Source organism: Bacillus rossius, chromosome 1 (assembly GCF_032445375.1).
Source record: "Bacillus rossius redtenbacheri isolate Brsri chromosome 1, Brsri_v3, whole genome shotgun sequence".
NCBI classification, from domain to species: Eukaryota; Metazoa; Arthropoda; class Insecta; order Phasmatodea; family Bacillidae; genus Bacillus; species Bacillus rossius.
Window position 1 is genome coordinate 102,633,727 of NC_086330.1, and position 26,488 is coordinate 102,660,214.

Below are 26,488 nucleotides of genomic sequence, written 5' to 3' on the forward strand. Positions count from 1 at the left end.
ACAGCTGGTCAACCATACGTTGTGGTGGACAGGCCCATCATGGTTGCGTGAGGGACAAACCACACGACCACATTTCAGTTGGACGTCATCTCTCGATAATGCAGAGTTGATAACTGAACAGCATAATCAGCCTGCTGAACCCTTTGTCGGCGCACTCACAGATGGAGACCTATCGCTGCTTCATCAGTTTTCATCCCTCACGAAAATCAAACGGATACCAGCCTACTGTTTGTGCTTTATAAACATTAGAAGTTCTCACAAGGAGAAAAGAAGTGGTGCTCTTCAGGTGAGCGAGCTTCAAGCAGCACTCTTGGTGTGGGTCAGGAGGACCCAGGCTGTTGAGTTCGCTACTGAACTCTTGGCTGTGGAAAAGGGTCAATGCTCAATCTCCTTGTAGAAATTGAACCCTTTCGTAGATTCAAATGGCATTCTCAGAGTTGGTGGTAGGCTCCAGGCCTCGGACTTGCCGTATAGCCAAAAACATACTATATTGCTTACAAAAAGGTGTCGCTTGACGGAACTGATCATTGATCAGCTACACAAGGACTTGCTGCACCCAGGCCCTCAACATTTGCTTTCTGTCCTGCAGCAAGACTTCTGGGTTGTGAATGGCAATGATGTTATCAGGCAGCAACTGCATAGGTGTGTATACTGTTTCCGTGTCAGGCCAAGCCCAGTAATTCCTAAGATGGGTAACCTGCCAGCTGAAAGAATCACACAGGCCAAACCATTCCTCAAAACTGGAATTGACTATGCTGGACCATTTACCATAACAATGGCTCGGACCCGAAAACCACGGACATTTCGCGCATATATTTGTTGTTTGTGTGTTTTACCACCAAGGCTCTACATCTCGAATTGGTGTCTGATTTATCTACTGAAGCGTTTCAGCTGCATTTCGTAGATTTGTGGCCTGACACGGTTCTTGCACAGACATCTTCATTGACTGGAACAAATTTTGTTGGTGCTAATCATCAGCTGAAGGCTTTGCAGTCCTTCCTTGGAGATAAAACCAACAACAATATTATTACTCATGCCTTGGGCAATCGTGGAATTCAATGGCACTTCAATCCACCAGGCGCACCTCATTTTGGAGGACTGTGGGAGGCAGGGGTGAAGTCTGTCAATGCTCATTTGAGTAAGGTGATTGGCAGTCAGCTGTTGACATATGAGGAGTTTTATACAGTCCTCACCCAAGTTGAGGCCATACTGAATTCACATCCGCTGACCCCATTGTCAACACACCCGAGTGACCTGACAGCGCTGACACAGAGTCATTTCCTCACTCTGGGCCCTTCTCAACTCTTAGCTGAAGAGGATGTGACTTCGGTGCCTATGAATCGGCTTTCAAGATGGCATCTTTTGCAACAAGCTCACCAATGCTTCTGGCAGTGATGGCATAAAGATTATTTGCATCAGCTGCAGGTGCGGGGGAAGTGGAATCAAGCTGGAGTGAATGTGCAACCCAACACACTAGTACTGATTCAAGACCCTAACTTGCCTCCACTTCTTTGGAGACTTGGACGAGTGATAAAAACTTTTCCAGGTCCTGATGGGGTGGTACATGTGGCACAACTCCGTACACTCCAGGGACTTGTTACTCGACCGATAGTGAAGCTGTGCCCCTTATCCCAAGACTGAGTTGAAATATTTATTTCAAGGTGGGCGGGATGTTCAGTGACTTTAAAAAAAGACCATTTGTATATATTTCTCATTTGTTTGTGCTCGGAGCATGGACATGTAACAATGTTTTTCTTTTTGTTGTTGGTTGGATGTGGACGAAACTTTCTCCATGCTTGTATGTCCAACAAAGGACAGTAAAAATTAAGATGGCCGCCTAGACACAAGTTGGTGCTGGGCGCTGCTAGAATTCACCAATTTTCAGGTGAATTCTTTAACTTCCGTAGTCACACGGAACACCATTGATTTTATTTATATTATATTATATATATAATATAATATATATACACATACATACACACACACATACATCATACTGTTACGATCGCGCTTGGCTGCAGTGCATGGCATCGCCGCACTCGTTCGGCCTGTCTGCGGCCCCCTTCCACCCGCATCCTCTCCCTGGTATCTCGTGTCATACTATCTCGCTACATCCTGACCGTCGCAGTGCGCACCTGCCTCAGATCGGGTTACTTAAAAGAGGCCGCACTGCGGAATAAAATGACTCAGACGCCTTTATCGGCGTTCTTAGAGCAGCCACCGCGTCCTTCGAGGACTCACGATGCGTTTCTGGGCATTTCGACGGCGAAGGTCGCGCGATATCTCGGAGACATGCCCGATTGTTCTGGATGGGAACCCAAGGGCTATTTAAGGAGGTTGGGCCGACCTTCGAGTCAGTCAGAGAGAGAGAGTCTGAGTGGGGAGTTCTCCCGCGGCGGAGTTTCCGGGCGATAGTGCCGCAGGTGCGGCAGAGTGGCGAAGTCCTTGGACGAAGGTTCCAGGGCAGGGAGTGAGTGAGTTCAGTGGAGTCGGGAGTTTCCGGGCGATAGAGTCGCGGGCGCGGCGGAGTCCCGAGTGAAGTGGCGGGCGAGTCGTCGAGTGGGATCTCGGCGAAGGGTGTGACGGCGGCGGCGGAGTGCGGCGACGGAGTCCCGCGGCGGAGACCCACGAGGGGTGCTGCGACGAGAGTTGCGCCGGAAGTGCGGCCCAGCGAGGTGTGTGAAACGAGTGACTGGGGAATTGACATTTCTTTAAGTGTAATTAATTATTTGCTAATTTAGAAGATTATTTGTAAGTGTCAAGTAGTGGTAGTAAATAAAACTGTGTGTGTGAAATAAAATCTATTAATTGGGCTATCCTTTACGAACCCGCAGGGAAATCGTAACAATACATACACATTATTTTATTTTTGATACTGATTTGAGGTACTCTTTAGGATTCAGTCAAGATTTGGATTCGAGAAATTTGGGATGTGACTCATCCCTACTTTACATGGATCTGCTGGCCACGTAACACACTTACTGGTATATGTGGAACAAGCATACAACAGTTTAGAGCCTATGTATCCTATCTTTTTTAAACTAAAAATAATACTACTAACCGCTATGCTTACAGCTACTTATTTTATTTATTTATTTTAAATTTGTTACATGCCCACCAACAGCCGAAGGCTTGGGTGGTGGGGATGACTAAAAATACCACTGGTACATACTTTAAACTTACTAATATACTTTGCCATCAGCACTGCATTAGATAAATGCATTTAATGTTTTAAAAAAAATGGAATGAGGGTTTCTAGGTGTAAGGATGGCGGAGGCGTAATAAGCTTATTTAGAAGTAAAATTTTAATGGAACACTGTCTTTAAAATGCTTTTATCACAAATACACATTAATTTTTCACATTGTTTGCAAACATTTTTATAATCAATAGCAAATAATAGATGTTGCACTAAAAATTGACACATTTTTTCCAAGTGTTATTTAGGTTGTTTTAATGCATTATTATGATCTCACCTGAGTAGTGTGTTATCTTTCTGTATTTACATCACTGTGAAAGAAGTCTCACATAAATAGTTGCAGTAGTTTCCTAGTCATTAACATACATTGCAGACCATTGGTTTAACTTTAATGAAAAACATTTTATCTAGTTACCAGTTCACATAATAAAATAAATAGTGTACTATTCAAAAATGTTTAACTTTTAAGAACCGTTGAAACTCCCAGTCTAATATAACAAAGATTGTTCTCAGCAACTGGCACCTTGATTTTGTTTTGGCATATTTCCCAAGAGCAAGATCTGCTCATATGCTAATAATATTACAATAATTTTCCAAAACACACACATTGTAGGAAATTAATTTAACTCAACCGGAAGACAGCTTGGATACACGAGAAGCAGTACATATATATTTTTAAATCTGAAGACACTAAATTACCTTCTTCTTTTGGTGAATATGGAATGATACGCAAGGCACGTACTTCAGCCAATTTGTAGAACCCCTCAACATTCACTGTGATTTGCAGGTCTGGGACCGTCTAACATAACAGAATAAAATGCAGAGCATATTGTAGACATAATCAATTTCTCTTCACATAAAAATACCTTGTATTATCCTACATACTATGTAACCAAAAAAATTTTCATACCTAACAATTTGCATTCTTTGACAAGTATACCTTACAGCCATACAACAAATAAGAAAAATGAAAAAAAAAAAAAAAAAATCAGAAAACAAGAAAAATCACATAATGCTTTGCACAGTTTTGAGGGAGTCAGGAATTTTCCATTTACCCAATAGAACTGAGTCACTTAAACAAGAAAATTTCTTAAGATTACAAATAAATTTTTTTGCTATTACCTTAAATATACATATACAACACACAAATGTTTCTTGGTGCATACAGTAGAAACACTCAACACTAAATACAATTGAACCACTTATTCTTACACTCTTCAAGAAACTATGACAAAAATATTGTAAAATCCAAAAAAGTTTTAAAAAGACTAAAAAGTGAGAATTTAAGAAAATATGCAACTGAGGGTGTAAATGAATGGGTTCTAGGGTAACCACTTACAAGCAAATCACCATCTATGACATCTCACCTGGCCTGGGTTGAGATTGAAAGTGAACAAGTAGCCGTCTCCAAAATCTTCCAGGAACTCTTCGTACTGGAACTTGAACGTGAGAGTCGCCTGAGGCGGCAACACCACACACACAGTCACACCCCTCTGGCCGTCAGAGGTGCTGGAGCATTGAAAAACACCAGGATGTCACTTCATCTCCATCACTCTGGCATTGTGTAGTAACAGTATGAGGTAAAATTAACACTAGAGGTTTATGAATATTCTGTAGTGCAATAAATATAAAAGCATTCAGAACATTCACTCTCATTTAAATACAGAATTCTCTTAGTGAATGTAAAACAAAAAGTGAGTTAAAAGAACACTGGAGTACCTAACTAAAAAATGTTTGTGTTGTTTATATTAATTAAAATAGTTTGAAGTCCATTATTTTTGTACAATAACACAGAATAGTCAGATTCTGTTTTATAATGCTAAGCAACATATAGATTCAGTTGTATACAGTGACCTCGAATAAAAGTTATCCAAAACTATAAAATACTAAAATGTAGGGCAGCAGCAAATAAAATTAGATCTCGAACAAAAGACCACCAGGAACATAGTTAGTACAATGTTGATTATCAGATGTACTCGAATGTAAACGACCTCTAATGTATGTTAATAAAAAAAAAAGAGATTTTGCCTGTACATAGTTGATGTAACATGAAGACAAAAAGACCTAGATCAGTGAAATTTGTTACACAGATTCTCCAGGAGAGAGTCCATTTGCACCCTGAATCCATTTTTTTTCTTCAAAAATTTAATTAGTTACTTTTTATTTAATATTTTTTTTGCGTTTTTCAACCACATTTTCCCAATACGCACACAGTCACGCCCCTCTGACTATCAAGTGGTGCTGGAGCGCATTACAAAATACCAGGACGTCACTCAATCACCATTACCATCACTCTGGCATTGTGCAGTGATGTTGGGAGGTAACATTAACATTAGGGTTGTGTGAATATTCTGTAGTGAAATTAATATTGAAACATCAGAACATTCTTTCTCAATTTCAATACAAAAATCTCTCAATGAGTGTAAATAAAAAAAAACGTGAGTTAAAATAATAGTCGAGCACCTAAGAAATGTTTGTTTGGTTTATATAAATTTACTGTACTAGTTTGGAGTCCATCATATTTTTTTCTGATAATAATGAATATTTAGTTTCTATTTTCTATTGTTAAGCATAATATCTTGAGTATAAGTTACCCAAAAATATAAAATAATCAAATGTAACGCAACAGCGAATAAAATATGACCTCAAACAAAAGATAACCATGAATACAGGTACCTAATATACAAATTTTATAATAAGACAATCTCAAACAAAAGACAACCTCTAATGTATTTCAATCTCTAATATAAAAAAAAAGATGCATGTAATTATGTGCACGCGTTAGGAGTTATACTTCTTGGCATGGTAAAAAAAAACTTTAATAATTCATGCAAATAATTAACAGAAATAAAAAACAAAAGGAATGGAGTAATAATATAAATAAAGTTGAAATTCAATCAAATTAAAAAAGTAAAGTATAAATTAGTACAAAATAAATTCAATCAAATTAAAAATATTTAAATAAATATTCAGTATTTAATACTAATATATACATGTGTATAAAATTAATTATTTAATTCAGTAAAATAATATCAATATATTTTAATTAAGAAAATCAATAAATATGCTAAATGTCTATTCTGATTTATTAATTTTAATTATTAAATAATAAATAATAATGTAATAATTGAAAATACAAAAAATATATACATACGGGAAAAAAACCTCAGTTATGTAAATACGCTTGAAAAAGTTTATAAACACTATTTCTATCAATAAATCTCTGCAAAATATTAAAATTTTTGGAACAATGTTTTGAGACTGTATAGTGATTTTAGAAGTAATTTTTATGCTGATGTCAAATATGATTTTACTTTTCCTGTATCACATAAGGTTTTTATACAATTCAATTTTTTTTTTTTTTTTTTTTTTTTTAAAAGGGGCAGTAAGACACCCCAGGCCTGAACAAGCATTGTCGGTTGCTAAATTGCGCATAACTTCTATAATACTTTGTTTATATTGTTTGATTGTAGCACATAATTTAGATAATAATGTAAATGAATTATTAAAACTGAAACCATTAAAAAAATGTTATGTTGCAGGAGAGAAATTGCTGAAAACTTAAAATTAAGTTGGTTTTCACCAATTTTCTCTCTTTGAATGTAATATTTTTGAATGGTTTCACTTTAAAAAATTCATTTACATTATTATCTAAATTATTTGCTACAATCTTAATTATAAATGAAGTATTAAAGAAGTTATGCGCTATTTAGCATCCCAAAACATATGATCAGACCAGGGGTAAATAAAAACCCTTTATTACAGTGGACAATAATATAATATATTATACTCACTTTAAAATTCTATGACTTTTATGAAAACACAATGTCATATGACAATTTAATTCATCGTCTTCGCTGATTTCACTTCAAGATCTGTCTGACGTGGGTTAAAACTTCTCTTCCTCGATTGTCTTCCTTCAGCAGTGCCATCTCTTTTAAGCATGAAGCAGTAGTCCGCCATCATCTTTACATCCCACCTTCCCGGGTATCTCTTTTCCATGTCATTTATGTCTGGTGAAAACATTCTCCTTGTTCTTCACTGACATCGCCAAGAGATTCACAGGGAAAAAATCAATATGTGAATGTAAGAAGTGAAGTTTCACACTCATGTTACATCCTAATTTCATGAAATACTCCAACATTCATTCTTTTGTACTCTGGATGTTTTTTGTTACCTAAAATGTAGGCCACAACTTCTTTAAAAGAAACCCAGGCCTTTTTTTCTACAGGATTCATTGTATTTTCAAACATTCTGTCTTTCATTAATTTTCTGAAATGCGGTCCCACAAAGATCCCTTCTTTCAATTTCACTAAAGATATTTTCGGAAATTTTGTTACCAAATACTGGAAGCAGTCACCTTCTTTTGGAAGTGCTTTAGTGAACTACTTCATTAATTCGAGTTTAATATGAAGAGGAGGTAATAAGTAACTTGCTTTGTTGAACCAGGTTGTAGGGTTTTCTTTTGGGCCAGTCTGTCTGCTTCCAGTGTTTGTCTTTGGCTCTGCTGTCCCATTCACAAATAAAACACAGCATTTTTGTGTAGCCAAATTGTAGACTAAGAAGCATACCAACAACTTTTAAATCACCGCAAATTGTCCAAGAATTGTTTTTCATAATTCACGCATTTTATCAAAACTTCGAGATTTACAAATGTTTCCTTGAGATGCACTGAATGCACAATGGGCAATGAACCAAAGAAATTTCCATTATGTAAAATTACACCTTTGAGACTACTTTTGGATGAGTCTATAAATCACCTCCACTCACTTGAATTGTAAGTGACCATAAAGAAATTAAATAAACCCTCAATATCACAACAATAATCCAGAGTCTTTTTTTAAAGAATTTTATTAATTCCTTCTCTCGAGTCCTATACCAAGAGAACAAAACTCCAGGTAGTATGAGATTTTTTGCTTTCAATCTTGATCCAAGCAACTGAGCAGCATCCTTTGTCAGATTTAAGTCACAAGTTAAATCATTAGTTCATTTTGAGTGAATAATTTTGGTGCAGAATTTTCTTCGGACTTGTAATCATCAGCATTATCACATTCATTTTCTGACCTGCTTTCCTGTAGCAACATTTTCGAGAACGGGAAGTGGAACTGGGATATGAAGAGATTCACAATGTATAACTGGTCGTATGGCCGAAGGAATGTCTGGATATTGTTATGTCCTCCTTAGTTTTTGCATTATGACTTTGAACGTTAACCATACAGAAATAACAGTCGTTAATATGATTTTGTGGCTCTCTCCAAACCATTGGAATTGCAAAGGGCATTGATTTTTTTTTGCACCATTTTTTCAAAGTCTCAGACCCTCTACACATGTATAACATACCTTGTGCAGTGCCCAGTTTTTGTCTTGATTACCAAGCTTTATGCCGAAGTAAGTATAATAGACATTTCTCACAAAACTACAGATGTCTTGTCTTTGCTTAGTAGTTACATAACTACCATAAATATAACAGAACAGGTTTGGATTATTTAAACACTTATGGGAACTTATTTCTCAAATATAACCCCACACTACAGCATGTAAACAATGAATTACTGTTTTCCTCCTAAAGCAAGCTGGGTGTAACAAATGTTACAAACTATTCCCTCTTACCAAAATAAAATTTCCCCATTGCAATGAAAATTCCTTTTGTAAAATTTACATTTAAGTATAAAAAAGATCTTCCTCAATTTGCAAAAACAAACTGTACATGATAGAAAAAAATGGATTGCACATCTGGAATCAGTCCAAAAAAAAACTTTAGGAACACTTAAGACCAGAGATTCATAGAAAATTATGTTACATAGTGTAATATTCGCAATAAATTAATATTTTTAATGATATGGACCAGTATTCAATATCAATCACTAAAGTATAATATTTAAAAGCACATACATAATTATTATTTGTATGTAACCATTTATTTCATCCTGTGAAAATTTTGTTGCATGGTGTGTGCTTATCGTAAAAATTCACTCATTATTTTGTCATAACGTACCTAAAGAACTTAAAAAAAAAAAAAGCCTTCAAATGTAAGCCACATATTGACTAAAAAGAGGATCTCGAAATTTAGTCCATTACAAAATTATTTTGAATATAAAACACACTTCGATATGTTTCAACATTGATTCTAAGATTAAAAAAATTAAAGGATAGACTATGTATATCACATATAAGACAACTCTCAAATCAACCACAAGCAAACCTCAGTCTAAAACACAACAATTTATAAATAAAGAATATGTAAATATAAATTTGTTTTACCCTGGTCGGACAAGTACAGAAGCTGTGTCGTTTTTCTTACTGTCTGTAAAGTGCAGTTCTCCTGCTTTTTTCGATAACAAACGCAGTCTCTTCCCCTTTCCATCCACAAATCTGGAAATATATTAAGTGTATCAGCAAGCTGTCATAGCACAACTTGAAACTATAAATAATATATTTGAACTAATTCTCAAGCTATGTGATTAAGAAATTTATAACTCCACACGCCAGTGAAATAACAATGTGCAACATCACGTCCATCGCCATGTGACGGAACTAACTCACAACACAATTAGCACAAACATAAAAAAGGCAAGATAGGTTGTAACAACACAGAGAGTTAAATGCAAAAGAAGAAAATTGTCAACTGCATTGTTCTACATAAAATAACAAATAAATTGATTTTATGAAACCCACACAGTCTAACATTTTTCTCATCACCCATAGTCACCCACAGCCATGTAGACGAAACAGCCAACAATCTTGTTTTCACTTTATACAGTAAGGTCATAATTAACATGAAAATATTATCACTTAGTATGTTGGTACTACTTATTATTGTATTAGAAATTATGAAGGCCCACGTACTGCCTCAGATTTAACTGTGTGCAAACTTGTTGTGAATAGTTTTCCTTCCTAAGAAACCAGACATTAAGAAAAATTAATTCATCAATTACAAAACTCACATGGTACAGTGGGAAATGACAGCAGACAAGGTAAGGTATATGTTGAAGTTAATTTCTTCCTTGGTGTTCCCATGATTCACAAACACTTGCTTCATAGTGGTGCTGGCATAGCGACACCATATGTTGGATTTTACATGCAAACTAGAAACCTAAATTTAAAAAAAAAAAAAAAATTGCAAGCATAGTTATGAACTTCTCTTAGAATACACACACATCTATCTAGCTAGCTAAATAAAAACATTGTTGCCATATTTTTCAAAAACATTAACAAAAATTCATATTAAATAATAATTCACAATAATATCCACAGAAATATGCAAATTGAGCTATGCAAATTAATGTGCTTTTTTTTTAAAGAGATTTCTATGCTTAATTTTTATTTATAAACAGAAATAAAAATTAACTTTTATAAAAGTAAAAATATGTGAATATGTAACACCTTTCATCTTGAATATGAGGTTTTTTATGAATATCTACTTGAATATAAGGTTTTTAAAAAATATTCACAGCAGTCATAACATAACTAACAGTTTTCTATTACAGGAACCATACCTTGCATTTCTCCATTCCAGGGCTGGCATCATCACAAGCAATATCACCTAAAACAAATAATTTAATTACAAATGCATCAGTCAAAAGACATAAATATTAAGGCTGTGATCACCATTACATAACTAAAACTATAGTGTTAAGTATTCAATAGGACTGGATATATATTGGCAGGCCTGCTAGGACAGTAATGGCGGCGGACCCGAAGTGAGGACAACAAGGTTTATGTGATCTTGGAAATATGTGTACCAATATTGACATAACAAAAACATTACCACGAATATAAATCCAAACCAAAAATTTATATTTAATGTTATGGCCACACATACAACAACTGGCATCAACGCGGTGTGTAAGGCAGATGTACATCTGGCAACAGCGCACCAGTCTATAGACAAGGAATAACGTCGTATGATGTCGGACCAGGGAGTGTGGATTACACCGGGACCTTGGCAGTGATATCCAACATGTATCTATTATAACATATTGTGAGAGAACCTAACAATGGCGACGAGGATGCGTGAAGTAACGATTTGTGTGCTGGAAACGTTTTTCTACAAGTGCTTAATTTACATTCAGTGAAAGTGCTATCGCGTTCAACATGGCGTCATCATTCACCAAGTACGACAATTCCTGCCCAGAAGCCTGGGCTGAGCATCTAGAGCGTTTTCAGTTTTGGCTGGATTCCAAAGGGCAAGTGACTGATGACCAAAAATGAGGATTGCTAATTTAGATGCTGGACGATCACACCATTCGCGACTTAAAGGACTGGGCGGCGACGAAGACTCTGCGTGGGTGTACATTTGTCGAGCTCGTGAGATTTAAAACTATAAAATTGCACCTAAGGTAAACCCGATGGTGTGTTACAACAAATATGTCAACAGACGTCAGATGCCAGGTGAGACAGCCATTGTGTACATGTCCGAATTAAAGCGTCTAGCATCGCCCTGTAATTTCGCCGGCAATGCTATGACCATGGTGTTGTACCAATTTGTTTGTGGTCTGCGCAATGCCGACGTACAGGCAAAGTTGTTCTCCGAGACAGAGCTAACTAGCATAAAGGCTTTAGAAATAGTGCAAATGGTAGAACGTTCCGAAGCCAATGTTTTAGAGGTTAGGAACTCCGGCATGGACGAGGTTCACAAACTTCATACCACTGGAACCAATAATTTCAAATTTGGTTCCCCTGCTGTTAGTTTTACGCCTAGCAAGAACGTGACTTGTTTCCAATGTGCAGAAAAGGGACATATTGCCAGAACTTGCCCGCTTCCCAGAGACAAATTGAAATGTCAGAAATGTAACAAGGTTGGGCATGTTGCAAAAGCTTGCAAGCAAAAGGAGAAAGCTGTGTCACATTTGGTGGAGGAAGACCACACGAATTTCATTACAGTTGGTAGCCACAAACCCTGCAGTCACACTGCAGCAGACGCCCTACCACAGGCGGGTTTACCACGCCATTTTACTGCAGGCGGGTCATTGCCGCAATCTGAGGGCTTGTTTTTGTTGGCTGATTCAAAATCAGCTCTAAAAAAACCTTACGACATGCAGATACTGATTGATAACATCATGGTGCACTTTGAGGTTGATTCAGGGTGTTCACAAACACTCATGAATGTGTCCACCTTTAATACATACTGTGCCAATAAGGTCGACCAACCTGTTTTGCATCAGGCACCAATTGAGTTGCACACATGGGCATCTCAATCCCTGACTGGTTAGTGTATTCCAAGCACCAGTTCGGCACAAGGATATTACAGTAATGCTGCCTGTGCTGGTTGTTGATGGTGTTGGACCGAATCTTCTGGGTCGTAACTGGTTTGATGCCCTAGGTGTTTCCATTCAGGGTGTACATTTTCTGTCTCCAGATACACCCAATTCCACTATGTCAGATGAGATGTTTTTGCAAACAGTCATGAAGCTTCCTGCTGTGTCAGGTATTGGGACAGGTTGCTATAAAGAGCCCCCACTGCATCTAGATTTAGACCCTACTGTTCCTCCTGTTTATCAGCGCGCTCGTTCCGTCGTCTTCTCACTCTCAACTAGGATGGAAGACAACATTGAGGCAAACATCAGGAGGGAGATATGGATTCCCATAAGACACGCTAGATCCTGGGCAACTGCTATTGTGCCAGTCTTAAAGCACAATGGTTCGCTACAACTATGTGCTGATTACAAAGGCACTGTTAATCGTGCTCTGTCTGCTGATACCTATCGCTCCCCTACGGTGGATCAAGTGTTGTCGGAGTTGTCAGGTGGTGTACTCTATGGCACTATTGATTTAGAAGAAGCTTACACCCAGATTCCAGTGACCGAAGAGACATCACACGCATTGACCGTCAATACGGTTTGGGGCCTGCACAGGGTGACATGCTTACCTTTTGATATCAAAGTGGCTTCAGACACGTTCCAAAGAGTTGTTGACGGCTTACTGGGACCTGTCAAAGGAGTTATTGCATACCAGGATAACATATATGTGAAAGGAGCGACACTAGCGGAATACCGCCTCCGGCTCAAAGTTCTGCAAATTCTGGGTGATGCTGGGTTAAAAGTCAATGCTGAGAAATGTGTATGGCTAGCTTCTTCAATTGAAGTCCATGGGTTCAGGGTTAATGCAGAGGGCATTTATCCTACGGCTGAAAAGACGGATGCTATTACAAATGCCCCTGTACCACGCACAAAACAAGAACTTCAATCCCTACTGGGACTGATTTCATTTTACGGCAGATTCTTCAGAGACAAGGCCACAATTTTGGAACCCTTACACCGCTTGCTCGATTCGAAAGCTACATGGGTATGGACTGCAAAGCACCAAACTGCACTTCAAACTGTGAAAGACATGTTACTCAGTCCTGAGGTATTGTGCCATTACAATCCAAATTTACCTTTGGTCGTTACAGCTGATGCTTCACCTGTAGGGGTTGGTGCGGTTCTTGCACACATCATACGAAGCGATGATCTGCTAGGTAAAGTTACAGAAGTACCTATTGCTTACGCATCGCGAACCCTACCTGTCACAGAGCGAGCTTATTCACAACTTGATCGCAAGAGTCTTGCCATTATTTTTTCTGTTAAGAAATTTACTCCTTATTTGGCCTTTTGTCCGTTTACGATCGTAACTGATTACAAGCCTCTGCTTGGCATATTTTCTCCAGACAAACCAACACCCTTGCATTTGTCGCCGAGAATGTTACGATGGACTCTGATCTTAAGTTCATTTGATAATCAGCTACGCCACCAACCTGGAAAATCTGTTGGTCATGCTGACAGCTTGAGTAGGTTGCCTCAGCCTACATCTGCAGATGATTTGTGCCCTAAACCAGTTGGCGTGCACCTCCTGGAGGCTAGGGACCTACATCTCTATCTCCACGAGATATCGCAAAAGCTGCAGAGAATGATGATATTCTACGGCAAGTCAAACGCTACATGCATCAAGGTTGGCCGGACAAGGTACAAGACAGCTTGCGCCCATATTTCACCAAAAGGTCAGCGCTATCACTACAATCTAATTGCATCTTATGGCACGACAGGGTCGTGATTCCATCGTCACTGCAAGACAGTATTGAAATTGATTCATTCCACACATCCGGGCGAAAACTGCAGCACGGCCATTGCCCAAAGTATTGTCTGGTGGCACAATATCGACACGGACATTCAGAACAAGGTGAAACTTTGCCAAGCCTGTAAATCAGTAGCTAATGCACCTCCAAGATCAGTTGTATCTCCATGGCCCTGTGCAACATTCACTTGGGAACGAGTGCATTTTGACTATGCAGAACCATTCCTGGGACATTACCTGCTCATTGCAACTGATGCATTTTCGAAATTGCCAATAGTCAAAGTGGTGTCAAATTTGACTGCTTCGGTTCTTATTACACACACACCCAACATTCTGGCTGATTTTGGCAAACCAGTGGTCATCGTAACGGACAATGGACGGCAGTTTACATCCTATGCCTTCAATGACCTCCTTCGCAGAAATGCCATACGCCACCTGTGTACCCCGCCGTGGCACCCTTCTTCAAATGGGCTAGCGGAACGTACAGTACAAACAGTCAAGAAGTTACTGCTGAAGTTCGAGGATGTAGATATCCATGCACGAGTGGCTCGCGCTGTATGGGCCATGCGAACACGCCCCTCATCGTCCATGGGTAGAACCCCTGCCGAAGCCATGGGTAGAGCATTTCGTACACATCTTACCCACTTACACCATGCATCCGAGTTTGACGCACCACCAGTGACATTGCCCACACTCCAAGTCGGGGAACTGGTATGGATGATGAAGCATAGTTCAAGCAAATCTAGTTGGGTACCAGGTATAGTACATGGTCATTCTGGAGCTCGAGCCTATGACATTCGGCTAGACTCTGGGTTGCTGGCCATGAATGTTTCTGCTGACTATGTACGTCGACGATTTGCTGAAGAACCTGGAGATGATGTTGATGACCTTCCCACGAGGATGGTCGATACAGGTGCACATCCATCTGTATTACCATTATTCCAGAGAAGTTCTGAGGGATGTAGTGCTCCCATGTCATGACATAGTCATGCTGCATCAACGTTGGGGGTGGCTTATCCGGCTTATCCCTTGGGTACCGTACATCAAAACAGGCATCAGGCACATTCACCTGATACACAGGAAGAAACTGGTGCTACAACTTCAACACTGTCACACGCACCATCCAACCAAGAAAATGAATGTGCTACATCTGCAAAAGTGGCTAGCTCATCACCAGCAGCTTCACCTCCCCTTCATGATGCTGCTACCCGTACGACCTGCTCAGCACCAGACTCTCCATTTCTGGGCTTTCCGGAAGCGTAGTGCCCAGCAGATTTACCTCTCCGGAGAGGCGGTTCACCTGACCAGGTTCCCCACCTACCACAGCCCATGCAGTCTACAAGATCTACAGTTACCAGTTGTGGGCGTATATCTCGACGTCCCCTCCGGTACCAGTGATCAGTGGAAGTTAAGGGTGACCAGTGTGGGAAAGCTAAGTTACATTCTAGTGGGAAGGGGTGTTATGGCCACATATACAACTGGCATCAATGCGGTGTGTAAGGCAGATGTACATCTGGCAACAGCGCACCAGTCTCTAGACAAGGAATAACATTGTATGATGTTGGACCAGGGAGTGCGGATTACACCGGGACCTTGGCAGTGATATCCAACATGTATCTATTATAACATATTGTGAGAGAATCTAACATTTAAAAAAATTAATAAACCTTGCTACAGTACTCTCACTTTTAACTGGAATGCCAACTATTCAACAAACACAAAAAATTCTCATGTAGTAAACTGGGTTTTGTAGATTAGTTTCATATATAAATCACTATTCAACTAAAAATAGTGTTCACATTTTTGTCGGTTAGTCTCTATTTGAGGCAGCTATTTAATTTGTGTTATTCATTAGAAAAAATAAATTAACCAGCTAACAGCTTTAAGTAACAAGAGTAACATCCACCTTTTCCCGTACTAGGCAGGGTCAGCATGGAAGAAATGTCACGTAGCACATGCCCTGCCAATTGGGATATTAACAAATGTTGGGAGAATAGGTGAACTGGAACTCAAGCAGAATAAATTAATGAATGGATAAAAAATTTTACAGACTTGTCAATGAGGTCATTTGAAATGGATGAGGAGGTGATATGATGTGATGAAGCAGTGATGGGACAGAAACCAGAAACACACCAGATCACACAAATGTTTTGCAATTGTAAAATATCCTGATTGTCTCCACTGGGAATGCAACCCTGATAGCCTTTATGTGACCTGACTACAAACGACAGTGGGCCTGCTGAAGAGGAATGATTGAACCCTGATGTTGAATCCCACCATGTTCTTTAAGTTGAAGTCTGAACCAGTGAGAATGAAACAAAGCCACCCTCAGCAAGAGTAGCAGTTGGTGTTTGTTGGAACAGAACTTTGAAAATACACAAATACACTAGAACCTATCTGATTTGAACTTTGTTACGTTGTATGTTTTTGCCCGGCTAAGCACACAGAGAAACGTAACAAAACAAACAATGTTCCTGAGGAATTTTTCATTACGATGGTTCTGCGTTATTTGGAAATAAAAGAGTTTATTAAATTATCTTTGTTTATTTCTTTAAAAAAATGTTTTTTCTCATCGTTACATAGCCTCAATACACAATTTTACAAATGAATTTAATTAGAAAAACTTCGTTACTTGCACAGTTTTTGTCTTTTCTTATACAAATTTTAACGATGTCTTTGAATTTTGATAGGATGAGGTCCAAATACATACCACAGCACCATACATCTTGCCGTTGATGGTCGAGGAGTCTTGTCACTCGCCAAAGAAAAAAAAACTTAGTAATGTCCCTTGGTTGATTACATAACTCAAGGTACCGTCGATCGCGGACCGAAATCACACAAAGTCGGGCCGATGCCGACGCCTAGGGCCTAAAACTCTAATTAATTAATCCGAAAAACAATGAACTTAGGTTGAAAAATTACGGCCTGGCCCCAGCCCCTAGGCGTTAAATTATCTCTTAGTAATTTTCCATTTGTCTTGCGACTTGCCGACGACGTGACCGAGTTCGGCGACGATCGAGCAACAAGTGACTTGGTCGACGAGATTACCTTCCCTTGTAAAGGTGAAAACAAGGGAGGCAACCCCGTGGGCCAACTGACCAATCAGCGTACATAATTCCAAAACATGACCATATAAGGAAATTCGTACGGGCACATCACTTGACGCCAGGGCTTGCCCTGATTGGCTGGCTAGTGGTAGCCTCCAGAGACCCTTCCAGACGGTCGCTACAGCTGTGCGTACAACGTGACGCGTAAATCCCAAACACGCATTTACAAAGTGAAAAATAGCTTTCTGGCGCCAGAGTGTCGCGCCTGTCCGCTCTTCCTTCTGTACCTTCCAGACTATTCTCAAAATATTACACTAGCAATATCCAATAGAATATAAAATTACCCAAAAAATTCAAATACAATGTTAAAAATTTTAGTAAACAAAGTTGAAATTCATACCATATTAAAAACTTTTGTTTAAAAATGATGTCCTGTAAAATTATAATCTATACTGCTTTAAACAAAACAATTACTGACATTAATTATCAAATATCAAAATTAATTATTATGAACTGGAGTTAACCCTCAAATTAATAATTAAGTATCTCAAGGAAATAAGTATTTTAAGGCTTTCCATGAAATTTAACCAAAGTAATTAATAACAATTCTTAACAACTCTGAACTATCCTTATCTACATATTAAATAATTACTATCTTTCATATCAAAGTGATTCTTAATATTCTTATGACACCAAAAAAATATATATATGTATATAACATACTCATTATGCAATGCTACAACTTCTGTGTTTAGAAGTCATGGACACTTTGAAAATTATTGCTGGTTCTTTGAATTTTACCTTTACTTAGCACAAATAAAAAGTGCAAAATTAATAAATTTTGTTTTTGAAGTTTTAAGTGAAATGACCAGAACGTCTACTAAAACATATTCTCTTTTCAATAGAAAGAAAGGAGACTGTTACAATGGAGAAACTCATTTTGGGACAAAAGAATGAACGTTCAGGGCATAAACAGGTCCTAACACACCATGAGCACGTTTCAAATCCTCTCCAAGGGGGTTGCATATAAGATGATTTTGTTTATATTTAATAAAAGGAAATCGAAGTGTAGTTACAGTGGGTTAAATTTATAGATGTTATATAATTTTAAAAATGCTAAAAGTGAAATATGATATCAAGTTCAAAAATTCCATCCCACACTGTGATGCATTATTTAATTTCAAAACAAGATTAAAATTGAAAATTTGAGGTAGCTCAAAGCAAAAATAATCTTTGAAAGCATGATTTAAACCTATTTGAGGTGATCTGTCTGAATTTATTGGATGGAGAAAATTGGAAGCCGTTTTCCATCCAATACCACCCTCCAACTCTATTGTCAAATACAGTTGGAAGCAAATATTTGAGATTGAGACATGGCCTTAAGTCAGTTTCTGGGTGCGTCACATTCCCGGGCTTCTTCCGGTCCCAGCTGTAATATGTGCAATGAAACTACTGTTATCTTTGTTTTATGTCACAAATGTTCCACCTCATTTACGTTCCTTTTCACGAGCTGTTTTGAACTTGGACAAAATTATTCCGTTTTTTTCAAGTGAACGCCTGCAAAACCTCTGGCTTTTAAGAATGACCGCTACAGTAGTGGTAAGCTTAGTAAGAGACAAGTAATACTTTTGGCAGGTGAGAATATGGATGGTTCTAGAAATTGGTGAATTTGATGACAGAAACCTTTTGAAGTGAAATTTCTATACAGCTAGTAGGATAACGTGAGCAAATCAAGTCATCAGAATACATCAAAAGTGTTATAAAAATAAGGGTAAAAAACTGAAAAAAGTAGGGAGTCAAACAACTGTAAGACTCTTTGCAGGTATTTCATTATCATAATTTTTACATAAGTGAACGTCCAGTGTGAACTTCCGTTGTTTATTAGCTAACATCCTATCAAATTACTTGCTGAAAACAAATAAGGCAGTAGCAGCACTCAATGGCATGTACACATGATATCACACTTGCATATACTTATACACTTACATATTTCCACACATTTTTATACTCTCAGCTGTACACTTATAAACTTGTACACATGTTTTAAACATTTACATATCTACCATACAAATTTCCTATTCTGCTATATGTGAAACATCACTTATAACGCATGAAATGGCCGGGGACGCTGAATTGCGCCCCATTGGAAAGGGCGCCTTTCAGATTTTTTCAAGCACACACACAATTATTTAAATCCTGATAGGCTGCCTTTCCAGAGTTGGCTGTTCGCTTTGCTTTAAGCGAGAGAAAACCCTGAATTGTGCCCCATCGGAAAGGCCGCCTTTCAGGCTTTTCCTTGTACGCATACAGTCCGTAAAATCCTGATGGGCTGCCTTTCCAGAGTTGGCTGTTCGCCTTGTTTTAAGCGAAAGTAAACCCTGAATTGTGCCCCATCGGAAAGGCTGCCTTTCAGGTTTTTTCCTTGTACGCATACAGTCCGTAAAATCCTGATGGGCTGCCTTTCCAGAGTTGGCTGTTCACCTTGTTTTAAGCGAAAGAAAACCCTGAATTGTGCCCCATTGGAAAGGCCGCCTTTCAGGTTTTTTTCTTGTACGCATACAGTCCGTAAAATCCTGATGGGCTGCCTTTCCAGAGTTGGCTGTTCGCCTTGTTTTAAGCGAAATAAAACCCTGAATTGTGCCCCATCGGAAAGGCTGCCTTTCAGGTTTTTTCCTTGTACGCATACAGTCCGTAAAATCCTGATGGGCTGCCTTTCCAGAGTTGGCTGTTCGCCTTGTTTTAAGCGAAAGAAAACCCTGAATTGTGCCCCATCGGAAAGGCCGCCTTTCAGGTTTTTTCCTTGTACGCATACAGTCTGTAAAATCCTGATGGGCTGCCTTTCCAGAGTTGGCTGTTCGCCTTGTTTAAGGCGAAAGAAAACCCTGAATTGTGCCCCATCGGAAAGGCCGCCTTTCAGGTTTTTTCTTTTACGCAATGAGTTCGTAAAATCCTAATGGGCAGTTTATACTCTATTTTATTCCAAGACAATTTTTAATTGTTCTCTATTGTTGAATTATCGGCACAGATGAAACCCTTTTACACACAAAATGCAATCAATGTATGTCTCTACAAATTAATATTTATCTTATGGTGTACGACAAAACGAACCATTTTAGTTTCCTTGTAATATTTTATTTATGCATTATAGTTATCTGCTGACTGATGTCTACCATCAGAAACAAAATCGACGCTTATACAATCGCCCAAGAGATCATAAAGCTATATGTGAAGGAAATGCAAAGTAAATAAAATTATAATGCAACTTTTTGCTAGGTACTATTACAGAATAAGACCACGGGGCGTGAGGACACCCAGTGGGCATTACAGCGACTTGTACAGCCGTAGATGTGCACACAGGCACACGACAGCTTTGTTGTCGACATTCGGTGAGGGATAGTAGAGAGCTTTTATATAGATTGCCGTGACAACTTGTCTGTGTTCTTGCGGTTTTGTGGAAGTAGTTTTGCATTTTTCTTGGCTATAGTGGGGTTTAAACTGTGTAACGCAGAAGGCCTACTCACCATAATTGTAACTTACGTTTTTGCACCCAAAAATGTGAAAATGGGCGATGCCATGTAAAGTTAATGAAATAGAACAAAGTTTAAAGAAATCAAGTCTATGTGAAAGCGTCTTAATGCAGGATTATGGCCAGTAATTATAACATACAAAATAAGTGTACTCGCCGATAAACTAAGCTCGGGGCAAAAACTGTCTTTGCAATTTCCTTAAAATCTTCCTCTAAATCTCCATAACCTGGGCAGAAATCGCTATGCTTTTTGGTTTCAAACATTGTTGATTTAAATACCTAAAAAAAATTATTTTCAGGATTTTTAAATGAATTTTAAATGGTCGTATTAAAGATTTCTGGTGGAGAATCGAATTTAATAACCGTGGAAGCCCTCATATTCACAAGGTAGTTTGGGTGTTCACATTATTCAACCTAAATCTGTGCAATTCCCGATAAATTTTAGTCACGGCACTGCAGAACAAATTATGAATTATATTATGCTAGGCTTGCGCCGTACACAAAATGCAAGGTAGCACTGTCGAACACGTCGTCATGTACTAAGGTTCAAAGCTCTTGCTGGTCAAGCCATATGTGGCCCTAAGTAGAGTAAATTTGTAAGAAGGTCTACTTATTGATGAATTAGACTGCACAAAAGTGATTTACAAACGACCAGTCAATATCGACGCTCTAAATGAAATGAACAGATTAAGAAACATTTCGATATTTACAATGATAACTAAAAAATCCTACTAATATAATAAATGCAAAAGTTTGTAAGTATGGATGTTTGTTACTCTTTCACGTAAAAACTACTGAATGGATTTTAATGAAACTTTACAATAATATAGCTTATACATCAGAATAACACATAGGCTACATATTAATATGAAATTCCATCCTTAAGGGAGTGAAAAAGTGAAAATTTAATTTTATAACAAAAAAAATCATAGGTCATAGACATACAAATAGCCTAGTGAGTGAGTGAGTGTCATTTCTCTATGTCTGACACACGATCATACACATAGTAAGGTTTTGCAAATTAATATTTTTATCTTCAGTGAGACCAGCCCGCTTAGTGGAGCTCGCAGCGGCTAGCAAAATAAAGATGCTAATAACAGTTTGGTTCTTAACTTCGTCAATAGATAGAGTTGCCTTGAATTTTAAACGCACCTTCGTTCGATGCGTTTGTCATGTCTTTAATTTTCGTTTGTTTGTGCCGTATGCGTTCCTATACCATTTATCCGATTGCGATTGGTGAGTTGTTATGCGGATGCCCGTGAAGGTTTCTGAGACAGTATAACATTTGGAGCACGAATCGTTTCAAAAAAATGTGTTTATTTCATATTATAAGGCGGCACTTCGTCTGTATTTGTTGTCTAAGTTCGCACGCATGAGACAATTTATTTAAATATAAAATAGAGACAGAGATAAAGTGATACCTATATAGTGATATATATAGAGTGAGATAGAGATGGAGAGATAAGTTGAGATAGAGCGAGGTATAGAGAATGAAATGGGTTAGATAAAGAGATATACCCATACATGTATAGAGCTATATAGAGACTTATATAAAGAAGATATAGAGATAGTGGGAAGTATATATGTAGAAAAGAGATAAATAGAGATAGAGAGATACATATATATATATATATATATATATATATATATATATATATATATATATATAGATGAAAATAGAGATAAATATATATTTAGAGATATGGATGATTTGTATATGTGTAACTACTTTAAACATATTACTGAACATAACTGAATGAGGCATTGCAATGAATGCTAAGCATTAGCTAGATAATGGAATCATTTCAATATTAGTAATCTCTTATTTTTCAGATTTTTTCTATAGTGCTTTATAAAGTCTAGATTACATACAGACCACCAATTTTTTGATATATACAGGTAAGTAACTATACACTGGCAGAACAAATTCTGTCGGGATCTGAAAGTGATATAAATTATTTCGCACACTTGACATTCAAATTAAGAATACAATTACTAACTACATCTGATTTCGTAAAAGGTCCCCTTCACCCTGTTTTCAGCCCGGGCAACGCCGGGTACTGCAGCTAGTTATGAAATAAATTAATTCTAAATGTAAGTTAAGTTTTCTTGACTGGTGTGTATACCTGTTCGTGTACTTGCAGTTTTGTTAGTCTCTGCTTGTTGGTTGCAATTTCTGTCAATTCCCTTATAAGTATCCGTGTACCATGAGTTTCGACACCGATATAGTTTAAATATATACATAGAACTTTGCAACACTACTTATTTCAAATTAAAAAAAACAAATAACATAAAACTAATAAAGGATCAAATTTATTCAATAATAGAAAATAAGAATTATAAGTTGTGCGGGAACAAATGATTACAATTTCAATAGTGAGCATCCCATATTTATGCATCCATAAGACAATATAGTTTAGCAATGAACTCCTCTTTAGGGACAATAAAATTAAGAAACAACAGGAATTAGGTTGCGCACAAGTTTACTCAACGGTCCATTCAGTTCATGTTCGTTCTCTCACGTAAATTCACACGCATGACCTAATGTAGAAATTATTTTATATATAAAAAAATTTCTAGATGTAAAATTACAGTTTATTTTCTGATTTTTAATTATGTCTCAGCTTCGCTCAGTCAAAAAAAGATAGTCTTTAGCACGAAAGTCCCTTCCCAGTAAACTTCTGGGTGTAATATAGTTACCTTGGAGAATTAATATTCAAGCCCAATAGTCATTTGATTTCAACCAATAGATAACGTTTTCAGTCTATTTATGTTGCTACGGGGTGATGGCCTAATTACACAGCTCAATTTATTTTGGAGTCAGTGCTTCAAATTTTGTTAGTTCGCGTATAGGACTGTAACACATACCTTTTTGCACTCCTAATTGCTTTATCCGTCAGAATAAGCCCTTCCTTATTTACATATATTTATGCTCGTCGTTAAAACACCATCTCTTAGACTTGGATGGTCTAATGTAGCTAAAATTAATTAATTTCGTAGAGATAGTCTAGCTTGCGTCTCCCTAGTGACGCCGTCAAAAACGTTCCTATTTTTACTCTCATTTACGCCCGTAAGCGTCTGGGTCCTAAAGAAAGTGGCCTCTGATTGGCTGATACTTCAAACTTACAACAACGGTTAATTTCACAACAGACAAACAGGACTGTTAACAAAAACCATTTTTGTGCAAATATTCATTAGATTAATAATAACTATTTATAAATATAAAAGTTAACATAAATGGGATATATTACAGAAGCTGAAAATTCACGCTAATAGTATGGTTTTACAATGGACATGCCAGCAGCATTGTTGACCTAGCAAGGCCTGCCTTAGCCACGGTCAAAACAGTGTAAATATTGAAAATACCGAATATAATAATTCTGTGCTGGAAAATTGAACGATGTAACAGTACATAAAAAAAAAAATAAAAAAAAAATTTATTTAAATGCTCTAAAAAGAAGAAAATAAGTTAAATTGATTAAAAATCATCTATTTTTAACATTACACAACACCACTATTATTATTAACTAGCGACCCTCCCTCACCCTGCTTCGGGTACTGTTGTGTATAGCCTTTTGTAAAAAAAATTAATTAACTGATAGTAAAAATCGCATTAAAATCGCCCAATTACAAGCTTCGGTGGTTGTGCTATGGTATTAAGTGAAATACTGAACAAATGAAGAATGCAAAGCCTCGACTGACTTCAGTTTGCGATAAACGATTGTCGTCTATATTGTTGTGTGTACTCCGTTTTGTATACGACCTAGCACGTCGGACTAGGAATTGTTGCAATTGCAATATTTCGCAAAGTAGACGTATGGAGGATTTGAAGTATCTTTAATTGCAGTGGACGAGTCGAAGCTGACTTCATATGAAAAATCACAGCCGATTATAGAAAAGAAGCAAATGTAGCAAATGAAAACTACTCGTGTTTTTTTTGTATTGTTTATAAACAAATCTTTTGAACAATTTCCACTGCCAGCCAAAGCAACACAAATTTATCAGGTAGAAAATCCGTAAATAAAATATAAGAAGGTACTACACGCCCAAGCCAACTGTGATCCTGAGGAGGGGAGTGACGGGAGCGCTAGTGTCACAGTGAGAGAGGGGTGGGGAATGAGGAGGGGTATGGTGACAACTCTACTTGCCGTCCCACCCGCGACATGATTCGCTCCGAGCCTTGAGGCGGACTAGCGAAGGAGGGGACAGTGTGGTGGAAGGGATGACGACGGAGGGAGGGGTCCGTCTGACCTTGGGTAGTTCACATTTTTCCCGGGACCACAGTTGGCTTGGGCGTGTAGTAGCTGTGTTATTGCCAATTATAGCCACCCCTCTGTGCTTGTGTTGTTCATATGCTTACCGCTTAAACTGTGCTTGTGGTGTGCTAATAGCACGCCGCCGTTTCCTCATATGCTCGGCCAGGCGCGTGTGACAGCGATACCAGGAACTATTATGTTACCATAACTCGCTATGTGGGATATCAATATAAGATTGCGAACCCGTCACTTTGTTAGAATAATTGACGGCGGGGCGCGTGTGTGTGATTCTAAAGTTAAAAGTGGCTCACGGTCCAGGCAAGTAGTAAAGTGGCTATCGCTTTGGTGCTTGATTCTAATTTAATTAGTGTAGATAGTAGTGTGTAATAGTATTTCCGGCGCCTGGCTTCTGGCTGTGGAGCCAGGAGCCGGTCCGCCATCTTGGATTGTGACGTCACGGCGGCCATCTTAGATGGGTGTGACCCTGACCTTTGACCTTGAACCTCAACCTTCAAAATTTTCCCAAATTTGCCCAAAATTCTTCAAAATTCGCCAAAATTTCCATTTTTTTGGAAAAAAAAATTGCGCAAAAAAATCTCAAAAAATTCCACAATTCAAAAATTAGGATTTCGAAAAACGTCAAAAGTCATTTTGCCTTAGAAAGAACTCAAAATCCTAAAAGAGGCTTAAGGGGCCCGCCTCGTCAGGGGTGTATGTGTGTTAGTGAGGCGGGATGATAAGCGCGACGCTCGCTGGTGCTTCTAGCGCGGTATCGCCTCTAAGCTCAAGGCTCTGAACTGGCGTGCAGTCTTCTCGTCGTCACAGGATAACTGTGAAATTTGAGCGGTGACCATAACATTATATGGTGGAAAAATGAAGATAAATGTGTAATGCAAGTCCCTTAAGTGCTTTCAAGAATCTGTACTGGTTGTTTTACGCCTAAAAGTTACTCTGAAAACATGCGTTTAAGCCATTTTGACTCTTCTAAAAATACATTTTAAAAACATAATCCGAAATCAAAAGTACTTTTCGGCCCTCAGCGAACTCTTAAATGCTTTTCGTAAGCAGAGCCCACTCGGATATCTTGAGTAGTTTTGAAATCGCGTTGTTTTTCCTGAAGCTCTGCACACCGTATGTGAGCCCGGGTAGGCGGGCCCCTTAAGCATCCTTGTCTACAGCCTCCGATAAGCTCCTGACGTCATCTAGGGTTATGACGTCACCGTTGCAATTTCCGTTACGGACGCCATTTTGAAAATCTTTATTTATTATCCTATTTTAATGATTTTTTTTTGAATTTATAGAAAAATTCAATTAATAAAAATTTAATAATAAATATTTTAAAAATGTTCACTTACGTCATGGAGCTCGGAGTCCTTAGTTCGAACCCGGTGAGGGCAAAAAAATAAAAAATGG

At 38.1% G+C, this 26,488-nt stretch overlaps 1 protein-coding gene across 4 annotated transcripts in view; it reads right to left on the bottom strand.

Annotated features, from left to right (window-relative positions):
- The window catches only part of LOC134540990 (inter-alpha-trypsin inhibitor heavy chain H4-like), a 149,830-nt gene that overhangs the window by 16,402 nt on the left and 106,940 nt on the right, over positions 1–26,488 (bottom strand). For all 4 annotated transcript variants that reach the window (XM_063384130.1, XM_063384121.1, XM_063384104.1 and 1 more), the window contains 5 exons: positions 10,694–10,740; positions 10,142–10,290; positions 9,459–9,569; positions 4,565–4,706; positions 3,897–3,996 (listed from right to left, as the gene is read on the bottom strand). In XM_063384130.1, coding sequence (XP_063240200.1) covers positions 3,897–3,996; positions 4,565–4,706; positions 9,459–9,569; positions 10,142–10,290; positions 10,694–10,740 — 549 coding nt within the window. The remainder of the gene's footprint in view (positions 1–3,896; positions 3,997–4,564; positions 4,707–9,458; positions 9,570–10,141; positions 10,291–10,693; positions 10,741–26,488) is intronic.